The sequence below is a fragment of the Balaenoptera acutorostrata genome, chromosome 15, assembly GCF_949987535.1.
Source record: "Balaenoptera acutorostrata chromosome 15, mBalAcu1.1, whole genome shotgun sequence".
NCBI classification, from domain to species: Eukaryota; Metazoa; Chordata; class Mammalia; order Artiodactyla; family Balaenopteridae; genus Balaenoptera; species Balaenoptera acutorostrata.
In genome coordinates this window covers 68,061,806-68,081,826 of record NC_080078.1, presented here as the reverse complement: position 1 = coordinate 68,081,826, position 20,021 = coordinate 68,061,806, and the positions used below count along the sequence as shown (strand labels likewise).

The 20,021-nt window shown below is 40.7% G+C and overlaps 1 protein-coding gene across 1 annotated transcript in view; it reads right to left on the bottom strand.

The window, feature by feature from the left end:
- CTNNBL1 (catenin beta like 1) overlaps positions 1 to 20,021 on the bottom strand; it is a 164,829-nt gene that overhangs the window by 51,379 nt on the left and 93,429 nt on the right. The window contains exon 11 of the mRNA XM_007193144.2: positions 5,330 to 5,511. Coding sequence (XP_007193206.1) covers positions 5,330 to 5,511 — 182 coding nt within the window. The remainder of the gene's footprint in view (positions 1 to 5,329; positions 5,512 to 20,021) is intronic.

The window sequence follows — 20,021 nt, the reverse complement described above, 5'->3', positions numbered from 1 at the left end:
TCTTTGGGATTTTTAAGCTTGGGGAATACAAAAGGAGGGGGCGAAATCTTTGAATTTCTGTTTACATGATGTGGAGAAGTGGGGACCTGGGGCTCCCTAGGTACGTCCTCTATGGGAGAGGTTTTTGTCTTACATTCCACATAAGACTGGCATGTTTACGGTCTACCCCTATGAATGGCAGATCCAGGGAGAAAAAGGATTTTTTTCTGTGGGTGCTTCTAAAACTACCAATAAAGTAGAAGGAAGAGGAACACAAATGGCAAACCTATCACACATCCCAGCCACTAATATTAATGAAGCAGGCACTATGCTAATCATTTGATCTGTATTATTTCATTTAATCCTCGCATAGCAGCCTTATGAGATAGATTCCAATATTATCCCAAATTTACAATTGAGGAAATACAGGCTCAGGGAGGTTAAGCTACTTTTCCAAAGTCATAGAGCTAGTAAATGGCAGGACCAAGACACCAACCCAAGTCTTGTCCTGTGCATGTGGGGAATATTAGAGTTAAGCATGGTGTGTTGATTTCTGCCTTGGGTGCCATTTACCAGGACAGGAAAAGCAGAAGAGACTTGGGTGATGAAGGAATGAGTAAGGTTTTGAATGAGCTGAATTTGAGTATCTGGTGCAGTTGTCTTCTGGTTAATTAGTTGTGCTGATTAGAGCTTGTGAGAGAGACAAGGCTGAAGAGTTGGGAATCAGTGGCAAAGAGATAGAGGTTAAAGCTACAGGTAGTAGATGAGATCAAGGAGAGTATGGGGAGTTACAAAAAAAAAAAAAGAACTGAGGGAAGACACCGCCAATCCAGACAAAAATGAATGCTTGAGGGACAGGCTGAGGCAAAGGATCTGGAGATTCGGAACACTGGGAAAGAGCAGCTCCCCCCAGGACAGGCATTCAGTTTTATTCCTGTCACACGTTAGGTCTGTTAAATTTTGAACATAGTAGGAGCCCCAGTAAAAGTTGGCCCCAAACGATGCCCTGTCATTACCACAGCCCACCATGGACACATTAAAAATATTTCTTTTTTGCCTATGTTGGCTAAACTCCCTTCTTTTCTGACTGCAGGAAAGGTTTTGCTATTTCCCTCTCCTAAGCCTGGTAGGTGGTGGGAGCTCTGGTCTGCAATTCCTCACTGCAGGAGTCCAAGAAGCACCAGGCAACTGTATGCCTCCTGACTTGAGGAGTCCACAAGAATCACCTACAATTCTCTGCAGATGACAGAAAAGTATTCTTTAAAGCAGTGACCTGTTATCAACTGCTGTCATTGTTGATGAGGTAAAATGTGTGCATATGCCTAGCATGCACACACACACCTACACACTGCTTGGTAGCTCACCCCCTTAAAGCTCATAATAGCCTCTAGGGGAACCATGTTGAAACAGTGCAATTAACTAGAACTGCTATAAACTCAATAACTCACCTACCTAATGAAGCAATACAAGGAAAATTGGACCTATTTTAATAAGAATTTTTAAAAGAGACAAGAAGTAAAGGTCAAATGCCATTTCTGGATCCCAGCTCTTTTCCTCCTCCCTTATACTCTGAAGCAGTTAATGCCAAGGAGACAATATATACTGTGCTATTCTTTATAAAACCAAGGAGGCAGTCAATCATGCTATTGCACCCAAGGGCAAATTTTTTCCTTCCAACCCACCCCCCAAGCTAAGTGCCTCCCCTGATCTATTTCAGAAGGTTTTATTATGCAAAACTGAATGGATTTCAATTACGGTAATTCTTTTCCTTCTCCACCCCAACTCACAAAAGAAGAACTACATTACCCACAATTCTAGGTTATAAGGGTGGTTTCTGCTTCTTCCCTCCTCTCTAGAGTCAGCTTAATCTAGAGACTGTCCTCTCTCAAAGCTCTTTTGTTGGCTTTAGGAACACGTTGTTTTTATGCCGCCCCACTATTTAGCATATCATGACTCCTGACATTCCCATCAAGAATGAGTTTGCCCATTCTCATGCAGCAATCATACAGCAATTAGACTGCAGGCCAATAAAACCCACACTCTCCCAATCCTCCCACACCCAAGGTGTAGGCAGTCTCTTTGCCTGGCTTCCCAGTGACCTCTTAGAAGAATGGGTATGTGTGACTAAGGTCAGGGTGGGCAGAAATGGAGACAGATTTAGTAGAGGAGAGAACTTACACTTCTTGAAGTGCCTACTCTATTCTAGCGTCTGTGCTAAGTTAATATCTGTCACCTCACCTGACCCTCACAACCACCCTATGTGGTAGATCTAGCATTTTACGTAAGGCTCAAGTAAGGCTCGGAGAGTTTAAGAATTAACCCAAGATCACGTGGTTGGCAAGCAGTGGATCCTTCTGTACCACACCAGGCTATATTGCCACAATAGGAGTTTGGGGAAGATTCTAAGAGATGACAGGGGCTGAGACTGGACCAGGATGAACTTAACCCTGATATGTGACAAGCCCCTGAATCTGACAAGAAAGGGAAGCTTACAGGGCAGCCCTCCAGAGGTTCTGGACAGGCAAGCTGATTCCCAGCCCATAGTGCTTTATTAGGAGTTGCTGGATTACCAAAAGAAGCTTGTCATAGGGTGGCCTCACCTATAAGGAAGTTCCATCCATAACATGTCTCTTAAAGGCATAGCTCTAAAGGAGGGGGGAGGAGTTCTGCCATAATTTCTAAGCCCATGAGACAAAGAAAAGCTTAAGGCTAGGAACCCACTTGTTTTTGCTTCCAAACAAGCTGGTCACTCCAGGTGTATGACCAACAACTGTCAACTGTATTGACTCAACCTTGCAAGGTTCTGGGGAGAGCCCCAAATCCATGTCTGTCTTTAATGAGCAGTCTTTTAGGGAAGCAGTTATCCATTCATGCAGTCAATAAATATACACTGTGTATCCACCACATGCCAAGCATGGGACTAGGTCCTGGGACGCAGAGGTGACAAGGCTATTGGTTCCATAATCTTAAGGGCTAGAAGTCAAAGTCCTGGGTCCAAGAGTCCACTTAATAGGAGGTTCTATTCAAGCCTAGGAGCTCATGTTATGTTTCCCTGAGAAAGTGACATCAAAACTAAGGACTTGAAGGATGACTATAAGGCAGGCAAGCAGATAGGTCAGAGAAAACTGTTACAGATGGAGGCAAGAGCATGGTAGAAACCTGGGGCTGGGCATGTCTGCAAATACTCCTGATGGTCTGAGCTACCGTGCTCTAGCTTACCACACAAACCTGGTCCACTTCCTTCAGAAAGGTCAGCACATGGAGAGCAACCCAGAAGACAGGACAAAGAAACCTTGCACAAGGTGCCCCTGCTTTGCCCTGCCTCCATTCTCACCCTACCATCCATGGCCAGGAGCAGGAGCAGTAGCAGGGGTGGGAGAAGGGCCAGGGCTGTGTTTTCTCCTTGGGGGTCACTCTTTGGGTGCCAGTGTATTCAGGATGCAGAGCTCATCCTCACCAGCCATTACAGTCCAAACATGCCTTCCAGGAGCTGTCTTCCCAATCCACTGCCCTCACTAATATAATGTTATCAAATTCCTAATGTGGGTACTCTAAAGCAAATGTACTGTTACCAGCACGCCACCAGGCACATTTTTCAGAAGGAAAACAGCTGCTCACTGAATCTGTCATTTCTCTTCTCAGCGCCATGCACACAGAGCAAGAGCCTGCTAAGGGCTGTTTTCCTTCACTTTCTTCAAGCATGCTCAAAATGTAGCATCAAGCCTCTCAATACAACCCAGCAGGTCAGCCACCCACAGTCCTCGAGGAGTTTCCTGGATTATAGGACAAAGCCTTGACAACTAGGGCCTGTGCCTCAGGATCTTAAGGTACAGATATCAGAGCTTCTAATTCACTAGTCTAGTTTCTGCATCTTACAGAGCAGGAAGGAAAACGCAGTTGAGAAAAGTTAAGCAAAGGGTCTAAAGTCACACAGCTATTTAGCTGTAGAACCACAGCTTGGTTCCTTTCTTAGCTGATTTCCTTATCTTAAAAAACAAGGATACCACCATCTACTTCATGGGTAAGGCCCAACTAAGATAGCATATAATGCAGCAGCACTAGGAATGTGGCAGGTTTTCAATGAATAGTGACTGTCTCCAAAATTTTATCTCCTCGATCTCCAATACCACCCATTCCCTCTCCCATGGTCTCATTTTGCTGAATTTCCATTGAGGAAAGAAAAAAGATCAGCAGTAGGCTTCACAGCTGGTGTTTGGTCAGTATCTGGTTTGAGGTGAACTGAACTCTCTACATGTTCTCACATCTCTAGTCCATAGTTCTTCCCCTGCCAGACTTCCTGCTGTCTCTGGAGAGCTGCTTTCATCAGAGGAGATATCACTGGAGGTGACCACTGAAGGCATCACCTTCACCTTTAGCACTCCAAGTTGGTACAGACTAAGTCAAGTCAAATTGAGACGTGATAGACAGGAACTCCCTAACTTTTACCTAGGAGGGTAAGGAATGCAAAAGATCCTGCAGATACCTATGCCATTCTACTAATCATGATGAAAAAAAATCAAACCATGGGACAGATGTTAACTTGTGACAAGACAACCAAATTAGCCAGCCAATCAGCCCAGGTCCTCGTCCTTCACACACACCACCTCCTCGTCCCCCTCTTAGCACCCTCCCCATACTTTAAAATAACCACCCAACCATGTAAATTCCCTGGTGCAAGTATCTGTTAGCCTCCAACAGAACCGTCAATGCTCATAAATCCAGGGCCTTCCAGATTGCACTGCGGCTATTTACTGGGGAGAGGGATGCAGCAGGCCACTAGACAACAGCAGGAAGAGACTGGCCTAGCAGTAACTACTCTGCTTACAGCACCGCAATTCATGGCATTTTGCTGGGAGTATGCACCATCAGGGAGGAGAAACATAAAAAGGGGAACCTGAGCTGTAAATAGTTTATTTCGGCAATTCCTGATGGTGGCTGAATCACACTTTAATACAGAAATACATGAAAGCACTACTCTGGCGGTGACATGTGTTGCCACCTCATTACTCTTTTCAAAAGGGTCTTCCATGAGAGAAACTCCTCGCTACAAATTATAGTGAAGAAAACAAAACCTTCACCCACAGACTTATTCACAGGTCAGAGGGAATGGAACCACTAGGATTCAGACAAGCAGAGAACCAGTGCAACAAAGGCCATCAGTGATCAGGGGTCTCTCTCTGGGTTGCTTTTCCATGCATAGAAAATAAGCAGATAAAAAAGAAAAAGGTAGCACACTTCCGCCTAAGAGTCAACTCCTCAGCTGCATGACAGAGTTTTTCAAAGTAGCTCTCATTGCCCCCCATTTCTCCTAATGCATCTTCATTAGGCTGACTTCTCCAGTGAACCCTACCTTCATGCTCCTTCTCAGTGGTTCCCACTTTCTTGATCTTCCTGGGAGATTTCATAAAAAGGGGAAAGATGGTTCGTAAGCCAAGAATATCAACAAACTTATGGCAATTGTCTGTGCCCTCGGGTCCAATCATGGCATGGTCCAGCACTTTCAGGGCACTGCTCCGGGAGATCTTCTTTTCTCTGGAAACAAAAGAGGTTTTCATGAGTGTGTTCTAGTCTTAAAAAAAAAAAAGTGTATTTACTGCAATACTCATTACAATGGAAAAAAGAAAAATAAAAACAAAACAATTAAAATGTCCACCAGTAAAAAAATTATCACATTATAGTATATCTACATGGAATATTACACACTTGTTAACAATTAGAGTATGTGGTAGAATGAACAAGTTCTTATGGTCAGAATGATAAGCACAAAAGATAATATTCAAAATTCTGTATGAAGCATTATCTCAATTATGTAAAACATATGCATTAAAAGAGACTGGAAAGAAATAGATCAAGATACGAACATGTTCAAGGTGGTAGGATTATGGATCACCTATTCTTCCTTTTTCTTTCTTTTTAACAGCTTTATCAAGATATAATTCACATACCATACAACTTACCCATTTAAAATGTACAATTCAATGGATTTTAGAATATTCACAGATATGTGCCACCATCACCATAGTCAATTATAGAACATTTTCATCACCCTGACAAGAGATCCTCTACCCTTAAGCTCCCATCCCTCTACCCTCCCCATTCCATCCTAGCCCTAAACAATCACTGGTCTACTTTCTGTCTCTATGGATTTGCCTACTCTGGACTTTTCAATTTAAGTGGTATCATACAATACATAGTCTTTTGTGACTGACTTCTTTCACCTAGTATAATGTTTTCAAGGTTCATCTATGTTGTAGCATGTATCAGTAGTTCATTCTTTTCTATGCTTGAATAATAGTCCACTGAATGGAAATGTCACCATTTATCTATCCATTCATCCATCATGGACATTTGGGGTGTTTTTACCTTTTGGCTATTATGAATAATGCTGCTATAAACATTCATGCAAATGTTTTTGTATGGATATATGTTTTCATTTCTCTTGGGTATATGTATACCTAGGAGTGAAACTGCTAGGGAATATGGTACTCTATGTTTAAACCTGTTGAGGAACCATCAGACTTTTCCAAAGTGGGGCTACATCATTTAAAATTCCCATTAGCAGCATATAAGTGTTCTGATTTCTCCACATCTTTATCAACACTTATCATCTGACTTTTTGGTTCTAGCCACCCTAGTGGGTGTGAAATGGTATCTCACTCTAGTTTTAATTTGCATTTCCCTGATAACTAATGATGTCAAGCATCTTTTCATGTACTTATTGGCCATTTGTATATCCTCTTTGGAAAAATGTCTATTCAGATACTTTGCCCATTTTTTTATTTTTTATTTTTATTTATTTATGGCTGTGTTGGGTCTTCGTTTCTGTGCGAGGTCCTTCCCCAGTTGCGGCAAGTGGGGGCCACTCTTCATCGTGGTGTGCGGGCCTCTCACCATCGCGGTCTCTCTTGTTTCGGAGCACAGGCTCCAGACGCGCAGGCTCAGCAATTGTGGCTCACGGGCCCAGTTGCTCTGTGGCATGTAGGATCTTCCCAGACCAGGGCTCGAACCCGTGTCCCCTGCATCGGCAGGCAGACTCTCAACCACTGCGCCACCAGGGAAGCCCCTTGCCCATTTTTAAATTAGCTTAACTATCTTTATTATTGAGTTGTAAGAGTTCTTTATTCTGGATACAAGTCCCTTAACAGATAAATGATTTGTAAATACTTTCTTCCATTCTAGGCGATATCTTTTCACTTTCTTGACAGTGCTCTTTGAAGCACAAAACTTATTTTTTCTTCTGCTGTTTGCGCTTTTGGTGTCATAGCTAAGAAACCATTGCCAGGGAATTCCCTGGTGGTCCAGTGGTTAGGACTTGGTGCTTTCACTGCGGTGGCCTGGGTTCAATCCCTGGTCTGGGAACTAAGATCCTAGAAGCCATGTTGTATGGCCAAAAAAAAGGAAACCACTGCCAAACCCAGTGTCGTGAAGATTTATACCTATGTTTTCTCCTAAGAGTTTACTAGTTTTAGTTCTTACATTTGGATCTTTAATTTATTTTGAGTTAATTTTTGTATGTACTATTAAAGTGTTAATGATGACAAAGCATGCTATCCTGGATCAGAATAGCCAGCCAGGATTGGGTCCCAGTGAGTGGAGGAAAGGAGAGTAGATAAAAAGCTTGCTGACAGTGCCTTTGGTGCTAGACCATGCTGGTATACCTGAGACTGTTCCATTTTTAGCACTGAAAAGAAAGTAAAACATCCTGGGAAACCCCTCAGTCCTGGGCAAACCGAGATAGTTGGCCATCCTACTTGGTGCCAACCTCAAAAGATCAAGGATGTATTGTGAATATTCCTACCTTTATTCCCCTTGCTATGGGGAATAAACAAATCAATCAAAACAATCCAAGATACTCACAAATGACATTCAACCCAACTACTGAGTTTAACAGAAAAAAAAAAAAAAGGCTTCTACTAAGTACTTGCCTCCATACAGCAGGCACTAACACTAGCTGCTAGGAATTATAAGCTCCCTGTCTTTAGCCAATTTAAGAACAGGTAAATAAAAATAATTTCAAAAGCCCAAAGCAATAGAAATTTAAGTCCAAGGAGGTGAGAGGTAGAGATAATTAACTTTATCAAGGAGAAATCTGTGAAGGTGTCAAATGAAAGGTGACATCTGAACTGAGTCTGAAATATGAGTGTTTGTCAGGCAGAGAAGGGAGAGCCATGACATTGGTGGCAGTGGTGGGTAAGCGACCCGGGCAAAGGTACAGGAGGCCTGTAAGAACAAGCCACTTGGGGGAACTGGAAGTAGCTCTGAATGACCAGGGGTTAAGAAGATGACTAAGGGGAGGTGGGCAGGAACAGGTCATGACAGGCCCTAGATGTGCTGCCAGGGAACCTGGGCTCCATGCTGTTGACATTGAGAAGCCATGAAATGTTCAAGAAAAGGAGGACTCTACACAGATAGATTTTAGAAAGCTTAACCTGGCAGTAGTGTGATGAAGGGACTGGAGCGACAGAGCTTGGGGTCAGGAAGCATATTTAAGAGAATATGACAAGAGTGTAAGTGAAAACGACAGAGTTCTGATCACTGCAGTGGTATGAGAAAGGCATATTTGTGAGACATGAAATCTTAAATATCTGGAGCAGGGTAAATAAATTTCTAAATTCAATAGGAAGGGTTTTTTTTGCACCAAGATGAAATTCTAAAAGGAGAGTAGACAAATAATATATTTGTTTTCACTGCAGCTGGACTTGAGCATCCTACTCTACAAACTTAAATTTACAAAGGTTATGGCTAGGGCAGATAACCATGTGAGCAGAAATTAGGAAACTGAAATACAATATTCTTACTGTTTAGTCACTCAGAAAAAGTCCTCTTGAAATGAATTACAGTCATGTAACAGGGCACCTTCCGTTACCATGCAGCATACATTCAAACCATTTCACATATAACAGTATTGTATGAAATGCTAAAGGTAAATGACGCTGGTTTCGCCAAGTGTCTTTTTTTCCCTGCCTAAGCAAATTCAGCAAACAAAAGATCTTAAAAGTAAAACCCTTCTTCAGGTAGGCAGTGTACGACATGTTTAAAGGCGGCAGTAATTGCATATTGATCAGGCAAGCTGCATGGAGGTGAACGCTGGAATACTCACTGGGCTCAAGTTCAGGCTTTTAGCAATCAATAGCTGTTTGGCCTTTCTTGGGTTGACTTTATTTGAAATATTTATTCTACTCGAGGACAAGCAGTTTATCTTAGTCTTGGCTGGGTTCATCGGGCTGTCGATCACGCCAGGACCAATGTGAACGCTGGCCTCTATAACATGGGTGGTTGTGGGAAATGACTGAGAGTCACCTACTGCTCCCTCTTCTGCCCAGGTGAGCCTTCTGATGAGAAGGAAAGGTGAGGAGTGGGAAGTTTCCGTTGTTGCTTTAATTAGCTTATTCTTCTTTATTATACAGAAATACTTTTGTAATGAACATGCATTCTGAGTATAATTTTTTTGTTCTTTCATCAAATATAATATTTATGAGGCATCTAATAGGTGCCAGTTATTAAGCTGAGGATGCAGAGAGAGGCACAGCTCATGCTTCTGAGGAGCTCAGTTCACAGGGGAGACAGATGTGCAGACAATGAAGAGCCAAGTACTACAATGGAGGTGTATACAAAGTAGAACATGAATGCAGGAAGGAAGGCTGACTATGAGTCAGGGAGGCTTCACAAAGCAGATGATGCCTGAACCAAGCTTCACTGGATGTCTTTCCCAGACAGGCAAAAAAGATAAGGGTATTTCAAGCAGAAGGAAACAACAGCACACACAAAGGCATGAGTAAGCATGGAACATTCAGGGAAGTGGTGCATGGTACTGCTAGAATATAAAGAGCACGAGGGGCAGCAGCAAAAAATGAAGCCTGCTGATTTTGTGTACTAGAAAGATCACACTTGCCACAGTGGGTTGGACAGTATAGGGGGAGGAGAGGGGAAGAAGCAGAAGAAAGAGGGGAAATGCATTAGAGGTAGAGACACTGATAAGAAAGGCAAAGTAACAGACTATGAGTGAAAAGAGTTGAGTTAGATTGAACCTGAGGTGCCTGTGAGACGTGACAGTGATGTCCAGCTTAGACTTATGGGTCTGAAGTCCAGGAATGAGATTAAAAATAGAAGGAAATGTATAAGAATAATTATATCTATGGTTAGTAATTGAACCTATGATGTGAAGATTACCCTGAGAGGGGGCAGAAAATATGCAGAAAAGAGGGATTAAACCTTGGGGAAAACTTATTTGAAGGACAAGTAAAAGAGGTAAAGTCTACTCCCTCCCCGGCCAAAAGAGACTGAGGAATTAAGGAGGGAAAAAAAGTGATAGGCATTCTTTAAAAGATACTGTGAACCATAAACTTATTCTGGTAAAAAATTTGGATAATGACATATGAGATCATTTTTGTTTGCTTTACAATGTACATGATTAAGTTCCTTTTAGCTCCCAAAATATAATATCACTATCCAGTTTCCAGGATTTCTATGAATTTGGCAGTAAGATCAATATGACTAAGTTCATAGCTGCTCTCAAACTACAGTGCCAAAGAACACTGGTGCTATGGCAATGCTAAGAGATATTCCACCACTAAAACAGAATAATGGTGGTCTTCTATATTGCTTGATACATTTTTTCAATTGCTATTCCCATCCATTTTTTATAAACTACTGGTACCAACCATTACTTGACTGCCTATGCTAGAAAATGAAACAAATATGTAGAAAACAGAGGTAAGATTTTTGTTTCTAGCACTATGGTGAGCTAGATATGCAGAGAAACCTCGCACAGAATGGCTGAGCAGACAGTGAAGTAAGATAAATAATCAGTGACCAAAAAACCAAGACTCTAGAGAGCACAGGCTGGCAGGTTGGCAAATTTTATGTAAAGGGTCAGACAGAAAATATTTTAGGTTTCACGGGCCACGTATGGTCTCTGTGGCATCTTTGTGTTTGTGTGTGTGTTAAAATATTTATAACATTTTTAAGGTATAAAAACCATTCTTAGGTTCTTAGCTTACTGGCCATAAAAAAACAGGTCTCAGCCAGATTTGGTCTACAGGTCTTTAGTTGCCAAACTCTAATAAAGAGGATCAACAAAGTCCAATCTGGTTCTTTAGAAAGACCAATAAAATTGCCAAACCTCTAGCAAGAATGATCAAGAAAAAAAGAAAAGGCACAAAAAAGTAATAATGGTAATCAATAGAAAGGGAGAAAACTACAGATATAGCAGACATTAAGAACAACGGAACAAAGGAATAATTCTATGCCATAAACTTGGAAAACAGGTGAGATGGACAAATTCCTAGGAAAATATATTTTCCCCAACTCAAGAAAAACAAAAAAATCTGAATGGAGAGCTAGTTAAAAATCTCCTCCCAAAGAAAACTCAAGGTCCAGAAGGTATCACTATCAAGTTATACTAAGCATTCAAGAGCAAAATAGTTCCAATTTTACTTAAACTCATATAGAAAACAGAAAAATAAGGAACATTATTCAACTCATTTAATAAGGCTAAAACAAACAATTAACAACCTCTGACAGCAAAACTTTTCTGAGAGAGTAAAATTACAGGCCAAGCTCCTTCATACATATAGGTATAATATTCATAAATAATATACAGAATCCTAGAAAACATAAAAAAAGATGGGCTCATTCCAGGAATGCAAGGTTAGTTCAATATCAGAATATTCATTAATGCAATTTTCACTATATTAATATTAAAAGATCATCTCAATAAATGCAGGAAAAGCATTTGATAAAATTGATTGATCAATTATGTGAAATCCGTGACAATTAGAGAAGTTTCCTTAATGTGATAAATGCTATCTCCAAAAAACTTAGAGCAAATATTATACTCAATGGCAAAATGCATTTCCTTTACCACCAGGAACAAGACAAGTTTGCCCCCTTTATCACTACTCATACTCAATGCTACACTAGAGGTCATAGCTAGTAAAATTTAAAAACACACACACACACACACAAGTTAACAAATTACTAAAAAGAAATATGATAGAAAATAATCTTGTTTCCAACTGTTAACCGCTACTCTCTAAAAGAGGCATATACCCAGTGGTTTGAAACTAAAAGTTCAGCTAGCTCTCCAGAAAAAAAGTGCTGATTTGTTGTGTTTGCCAATTTACATGGTGTAAATACTCCCATCATAGTATATTTCAAGTCACCAACATGATCACTAAACACAGTGTTGGAAAGAGAGGTGTACAAGCAGCTTTCATGAGCCTATATGAGCCAGCTCTAACACATCACTGCTTATACATCCTCCTCCCACCACAGACATCAGGTTTGGCCATGTGACTTTTTATGGCCAATTAGATGTGAGTGTAAGTAATATATGTGTCTTTACAGAAGTTTTAAGATTTATTGCATTATCCAGTCTTTTCCCTCTGCCATGAGAGAGTCATGTCCCATTAAACACTGCTCCTTCAGCCTGAATCTCCAAATAAAGATGTGAAGCAGAGCTTCATATGGCCAGTGATAGATGTACCAGGAGTAAAAAATAAACATTTGCCATTGAGAGTCCCTGAGATTTGGGGATTGTTATTGCAACAAAAGCTGACCAATACATGACACAGAAAAGTTGTAAATAAAAGATCAAAACACAAAAGTTAACTGCATTACTATCTACCAGCAATAAATGGTAAGAAAATATAGTTTAGAATGTATTTTTTTTTCAGTATATAATATACTGTGAGACTTCCACTTTGGGTCAAGATGGAGTAACAGGGACTGGATTTACATCCCCTCCCATGCCTAACACAAACAAATGAAAGGATAAAATATGCAAAACAATGGTTTTCAGATACTTTACATCAGGTAGCACAGGAAGTAATCCCTGAGAGAGGGAAACACATGCAATGAGCCCAGTTGGCTGGTGGGAGAGTTTCTATGTCTCAGGGCAGGGAGGAGGCACAGTGAGGAGTCTGGGGAGACCATTGTGGCTGGAGTTCACAGAGCAGGGTACCAGAAACAAGAGCTGCACAGAGATCTGCAGAGGGTACCTGTTGAGTCTTCAGCTGAGTATTGATCAGAATATGCATGAGGAAACTAACCAAAGCTGTAGAAAAGAAGCACCTTAAAGAAGAAGGGGGAAACAATCCCTAGAGCTCACCAAGGGCCAGGAATAGTTTGTGTACTCACCAGTTGCAGTGGAAAAGCTTGGTGAATTCCCAGTGCAGCAGGTAAAGTACTCAGAAGGGTACTGCTTTAGTAATGAGTTAAATTTGCCATAGACTAAATGCTAGTCTGGTCCCACCTAATAGCAAGCTTAGGTCCCACCTAATAGCAAGCTTAAAAGTAAGCCTTAAAAGGAACAACTATTTCCAATTAATTTAACTAGAACCTAGAACAAAGTTCAAGAATATTTACTAACAACATTGTAAATCAACTATACTCCAATAAAATTTAAAAATAAAATAAAAATAAAGAAGCACACACATACACACACACACAAGAATATTTGTAAGTATACCAAAAAAAAAATCCAAGTTAAATTCAAAAAATCTAAATTTCAGTAAAAAAAAAAATTAAGTGTTCAGACATTCAAAGAGACAGGAAAACATTAACCATAAAGAGAAAAAAAATCATTAGTAAAAATAATAGAAATGACAGAATTAGAAGACAAGGACGTTAAAACAGTTATTATAACTATATATGATATGTTCAAGAAGATAGAGAAAAGCTTAAGCATGTTAACTAGAAACAGGGAAGATATAAAAAAGACCCAAGCTGAACATCTAGAGAAGAAAAATACAATGTCTGATGAAAAACACACTGGATGAGATTAACTGCAGATTACACACTGTAGAAGAAGAGTAAACTCAAATACATAACATTAGAAACTATCTAAAATAAAACAGAAAGAAAAAAAGACTGAAAAAATGAACAGATCACCAGTGAGCTGTACTTGGACAATTTCAAATAGCCTAATATACAGTTGACCCTTGAACAACGTGGGGATTGGGACACCAACCCTGTGCACAGTCAAAAATCTACGTATCTTATACTTGGACCCCCATATCTGTGGTTCCTCCACATACACAGTTCCTCTGTATCCACAGATTCAACTGACAGCGGATCATGTAGTACCGTAGTATTTACTATTGAAAAAAAATCTGTGTATAAGTGGATCCATGTAGTTCAAACGTGTGTTGTTCAAGGGCCAACTGTACATGTAACTGGAGTTCCTGAAAGGAGGATGGGGGTAAAAAAAAATATTTGAAAACATGATGATTGAAAATTTTCCATATTTGATGAAAACTACAAACTCACAGATCCAAGAAGCTCAATGAACACCAAACACAAGAGACATGAAGAAAACAACACCAAGGGACATCATAAATTATTCAAAATCAATGATAAAGAGAAAATCCTAAAAACATCCAGAAAAAAAGACACATTACATACAGAAAAACATATAAGAATGAAAGCAGACCTCTCATTGCAAACTAAGCAATCCAGAAGACAGTGGAGCAACACTCAGAGTATTGAAAGAAAAAAAAAAGCCTATTAACCTAGAATGCTCTATCTGGTGAAAATATCATTCAAAGGTGAAGGCAAGTAATTTTTCAGACATACACAAGTTGACAGAAATCATCACCAATAGACCAGCACTACAAGAGATGTTGAAGGAAATCTTTTGGGAAGAAAAAAACTGATACAAGATGGAAATCTGGATCTACACAATGGAATAAAGAGCACTGGCAATGGCAAATATGTGGGTAAATATAAAAGACTTTCTTTCTTACTTTACAAAAAATCTCTTTAAAAGATGATTGACCACTTACGGACTTCCCTGGTGGTCCAGTGGTTAAGAATCCGCCTTCCAATGCAGGGGACATGGGTTCGATCTCTGGTTGGGGAACTAAGATCCCCCATGTCGTGGGGCAACTAAGCCCGCGCACCACAACTATGGAGCCCGTGCACTCTGGAGCCTGCACACCACAATTAGAGAGAAGCCTGTAAGCCACAATGAAGAGCCCATGAGCCACAACGAAAGATCCCATGTGCTGCAATGAAGATCCCGCATGTCGCAACTAAGACCCAATGCAGCCTAATTAATTAATTAATTAATTAATTAACTAACTAATTAAAACAAAAACCCAGGGGACTTCCCTGGTGGCGCAGTGGTTAAGAATCCGCCTGCCCAATGCAGGGGACACGGGTTCGAGCCCTGGTCCGGGAAGATCCCACATGCCGTGGGGCAACTAAGCCCATGCGTCACAACTACCGAGCCCGTGCTCTAGAGCCCGCGAGTCACAACTACTGAGCCCACATGCCGCAACTACCAAAGCCCATGTGCCTAGAGCCCATGATCCGCAACAAGAGAAGCCACCGCAATGAGAAGCCCGTGCACTGCAACAAAGAGTAGCCCCTGCTCGCCGCAACTAGAGAAAGCCTGTGCGTAGCAACGAAGACCCAACGCAGCCAAGAATAAATAAATAAATAAATAAATTTAAAAAAAAAGCACCCAAAAGATAATTGACCACTTAAAGAAAAAGAGCAACAGTATATAATGGGGTTTATAACATATGTAGAAGTAAAACGTGTGACAACAGGAGCACAAAAATCAGGAGGGAGAAATGGAAGCTTAGAGTTGTAAGGTGCTTACACTATAGCTGAAATGATATAACACTACTTGAAGACAGACTGTGAAGAGTTAAAGATGTACCCTATAAACCTTAAAACAACCACTAAAAAGGCAAAGAGGAAGAGCTAATAAGCCACCTAAGAAAATAGTATGGAATAATAAAAAAATACCGTGAATCTAAAAGAAGGCAGACAAAGCAAAAATTGGAACCAGAAAAAGAGATGGGAAAAATAAAAACAACCCACAAGAGGGTAGATTTAAACTTAACTATAAACCACCATGTTAACAATCACGTTAAAAGATATACTATACTAACACTAATCAAAAGAAAGCTGTGGTGGCTATATTAATATCAAACAAAGTAAATGTCCACCCAAAGATTTGTACATGAATATTAATAGTAGCTTTGTTCTTAAAAGCAAAAAAACTGAAAATCTAAATGCCCGTCAACAAGTGAATAAACAAACTGTGATATAGTCATAAAATGGAATACTACCCAACAAAGAAAGAGGGACAAACTATTGATACACGTGACAGAATCTCAAAATAATTATAGTGAGTTAAACAGGCCCTACTAAATAAAGAGTAAATACTATAATTCCATTTCCATAAAATTCTAGAAAATGCAAACTAACCTATAATGGACAGAAAGCAAATCAATAGTTGCCTGAAAACACTGAAACAGGAGAGAGGGGTTATGGATTACTAAGGGGCACAAGGAAACATTCGGATATGATAAATATGTTTGTTATCATGCTTGTGGTGATGGCAGGATGAGTCTAAGCTGATGGAAGGGCTCAAAGATAGGTCCTACACCATTTCCTGCCAGGTAATCTTGCTTCAGTTTCATCTGCCTTCTCCGCCACGGCACTTTCCCATTTATGAAGAGGTAACACCAGCCTGCAGGGCTGCTGGAAGCATTACTTTGTACTTTTGAAGCATCTTTCTGATTCCTAGAGATCAGGTGCAGACTCCTATTACTCATCTAAGTGAGAATGGCAATATTCAGTGAGTAGGGAAAGGGATGTTTGCTGGACAAACAACAGCAAGATCTGTGTGTGCAACTTGGAGCACAAACTGGATACAGCCCCATTAGGAAGCACAGCTGAATTCTAAAAGATCTGCATTATCATTTTGCTCTTGCAGTTGAATCTGGAGACTGAAGGTCAGAAGAAAAGGTTCTAGAATTTAAAGGCACCACCACTACCACCACAGCAACAACAAAACCTTTTGTAAAGGATCACAAGAATAAAACTGCGATAGAGTTTGGATCTTCACATGTTCATTAGGAACAAAACCAATAAAGAACAAAACCAAGGGAATAAAATTTCAAGGTTAAAAACAATTCCCCAGGCTGGCCTACCTACCTATACGCTTTGGTACAAACTTACAGCCCAGAATTGGGCCTGCAAAGACTTACTTTGCAAATGGTATACCATCACCATTTTATTTGTTTTCTTTGTCAGAGACAATTTTCTTTAGATTAAGGAAAATCTTACTAAAAAAAAAAAACTCATAGGAAAAAAGAACTGATGGCTTCTGAAATGGATTTATCTATGTACCCTTCTCTTTCCTTTTTTTTTTTTTTGCCTATACAGTTAATAACCAGAATGGGTTCACTGCTATTTCTGTTACACAACCCCAAGCTGCAATTGTACACATCCTTTGGGATCACGGTGGTCTCTTCTTTTTCTAAATGGAACAGGGTTTTACAACAGAAGTAATAAGCTTCATGTCAACATTTCCAAGGAAACTGACAATGTAATTCTTCTGTCTCTCACTGGCTTTGTTGTTTCTTAAAGAACATTGAACCATTTGATACAAGGACATACTGTTAAAAGTGGTTTCTGGAGGCAAGAAGCAAACATTTGGAGTACAGTCTATAATTAAGCCCAGTATACTGAAATCTTCTATTTGTAGCAAAATCTTACCAAAGATAGGCATCTGTAACCAAGTACAAAGAAACGGCAAACCAGTCCCCATTCAGGGGCAATGAGGGCATTTTTATAGCTCCACCCTCATTTCCTGCCAAATTCTAAAATGGCTATACCCCCATAGGTATAATTTAGTCTTATTAATACCACTTGGTTCGTGTTCATATCTTAACTCTCCTGCTGCTAGCTAAAGACCATCCAAATATCCTCTCTGTACCATAACTCTTGACTACCAAACGAAAAGAATGAGGCCAAGATGCCTGACACACACACAGGGACTCTGGCTCTCTCTTCCTTTCAGTACACAGTTCTCCACTGCCTAAGAGGCCCTGCAGGTCCCACCCTCACCTCATCTTTTCTCTTTCCTTATCAAAACGCTACAGCCAAATGAGAAATCTTTTTTTTTTTTTTTGAGTTCCCATACTCTAGGATGGCTACCTGCTGCTTTTTCCACAGCATGAGTTCCATTTTAAAATATCACCTCAGCAATCTTTTCTTCTTTTCCAAAATGTCTTCATCTATCCTTTGGCAGAGACAGAGAAAAAAACAAACAAAAAAAATAGCCCTTTTTTCCTTATTGATTCTGTCAGGCACTGTGAAATCCAGGCACTCTTAACACAGGAATGAAAAGAAGTCACCTGACAACAAAACTAACACTGGGGTGGAAGGGTAAACCAGAGGGGAAAAGCTTGTGAGGTAAGGGCTAAGAGGTACTAAACCTCCGAACAGTCCCCCAAAACAAAAGTTGAAACTCAACTACAAATCTACGTGAAGGACTTCTTTGAAACTTGAGTAGAAAGGTTATAAGAAATGAATAACTAAACCATAACCCTGAAACACCTAGGAGTATAATGGAAGAAGAGTTGAGAGGGTGAAGTATTCCAAAGGGGAATAAACTGAAGTGCAGGCACTTGAGTTGGCTTCTGCTCTGAAGCCCAGCATGGGCACAGGCCAAACAGGGCAGTGAGTCCAGGACTAGAGCGGATGCCTGGCTTCCCTGGAACTGTGAAGATCAGGTTCACAACCATCCTGTAGACTGTTTTATGTTCTTCACACACTAAAAAATTTCACATGGGAAAATAGGACTAAATATCTCTTGGCAGGAAACTGTGTTCTCAGCTACATGGCTTTTAATAAGTCACTCCTCATTCTTTGGGTCTATCTATGGGGTCTGCCAGAAATTCTATGACCCAATGATTCTAAACAGCAAAAATATTTCTCAGATTTTTCTTATTCATTTAGAAAATATTTACTGGGAGCCTAATGTATACTGTTGCTAGATTCTGGGGATATAAAATGGAAAACCTGGTCTCTGCTCTCAACAGTCTTATAGTGGGCTTCCCTGGTGGCACAGTGGCTAAGAATCCACCTGCCAATGCAGGGGACATGGGTTCGAGCCCTGGTCCAGGAAGATCCCACATGCTGGGGAGCAGCTAAGCCCGTGAGCCACAACTACTGAGCCTGCGTGCTACAACTACTGAAGTCCGTGCACCTAGAGCCTGTGCTCAGCAGCAAGAGAAGCCACCGCAATGAGAAGCCTGTGCACTGCAACGAAGAGTAGCCCCTGCTTGCCGCAACTAGAGAAAGCCCACATGCAGCAGCGAAGACCCAATGCAGCCAAAAATAAATGAATAAAATAAATAAATTTATTAAAAAAAAAAGTCTTATAGTACAGCCAGAGACAAACAGATGCTCACCACACAGGGTGGTAAGTGCTCCCACAGAGGTATGCAAGGGATATCACAACCTAATCTCCACAATCTAGGGGGTGGGTGGGGGTGTAAGGACAGGCCTAGGAGAAGTGATACAGGGGCAGAAGCTTCTTAAAGTAGTTTAACCTAAACATCAAGGGTGAATCACCCAGAGAAAATACAGCAATGTGTTAAGGAATCTAAAGTAGTTTGGTTTAGACAGTAGAATGTAAATGTGTGGAAAAGGGAGAATGAGAAGACATGGTCACAGGAGAATTAGGCAGAGACCAGATCCTGAAGGGACTTGGTAGCATTTTGAACGTTCATAAACAAATAAATAAAGCTTCATTTTTTAAAAAGTAAATTTCACTAATAGAAAAGAAACAGAATAATTTCCATATTTTCACAGAAGAAGGAAAAGGATGAAAGAACTAAAAGACAAGACAAAATAAAATAAAACCATGAAGGAAATCATCAGAAAAAAATAAACAGAAGAGGGACTTCCCTGGTGGCACAGTGGTTAAGAATCTGCCTGCCAATGCAGGGACACGGGTTTGATCCCACATGCCACGGAGCAACTAAGCCCGTGCGCCACAACTACTGAGCCTGTGCTCTAGAGCCTGTCACAACTACTGAGCCTGCGCACAACAACTACTGAAGCCCGCATGCCCTAGAGCCTGTGAGCCACAACTACTGAGCCCACGCGCTCTTGGGCCCACGTGCCACAACTACTGAGCCTGTGTGCCACAACTACTGAAGCCCATGTGCCTAGAGCTTGTGCTCCGCAACAAGAGAAGCCACCGCAATGAGAAGCCTGCACACCGCAAC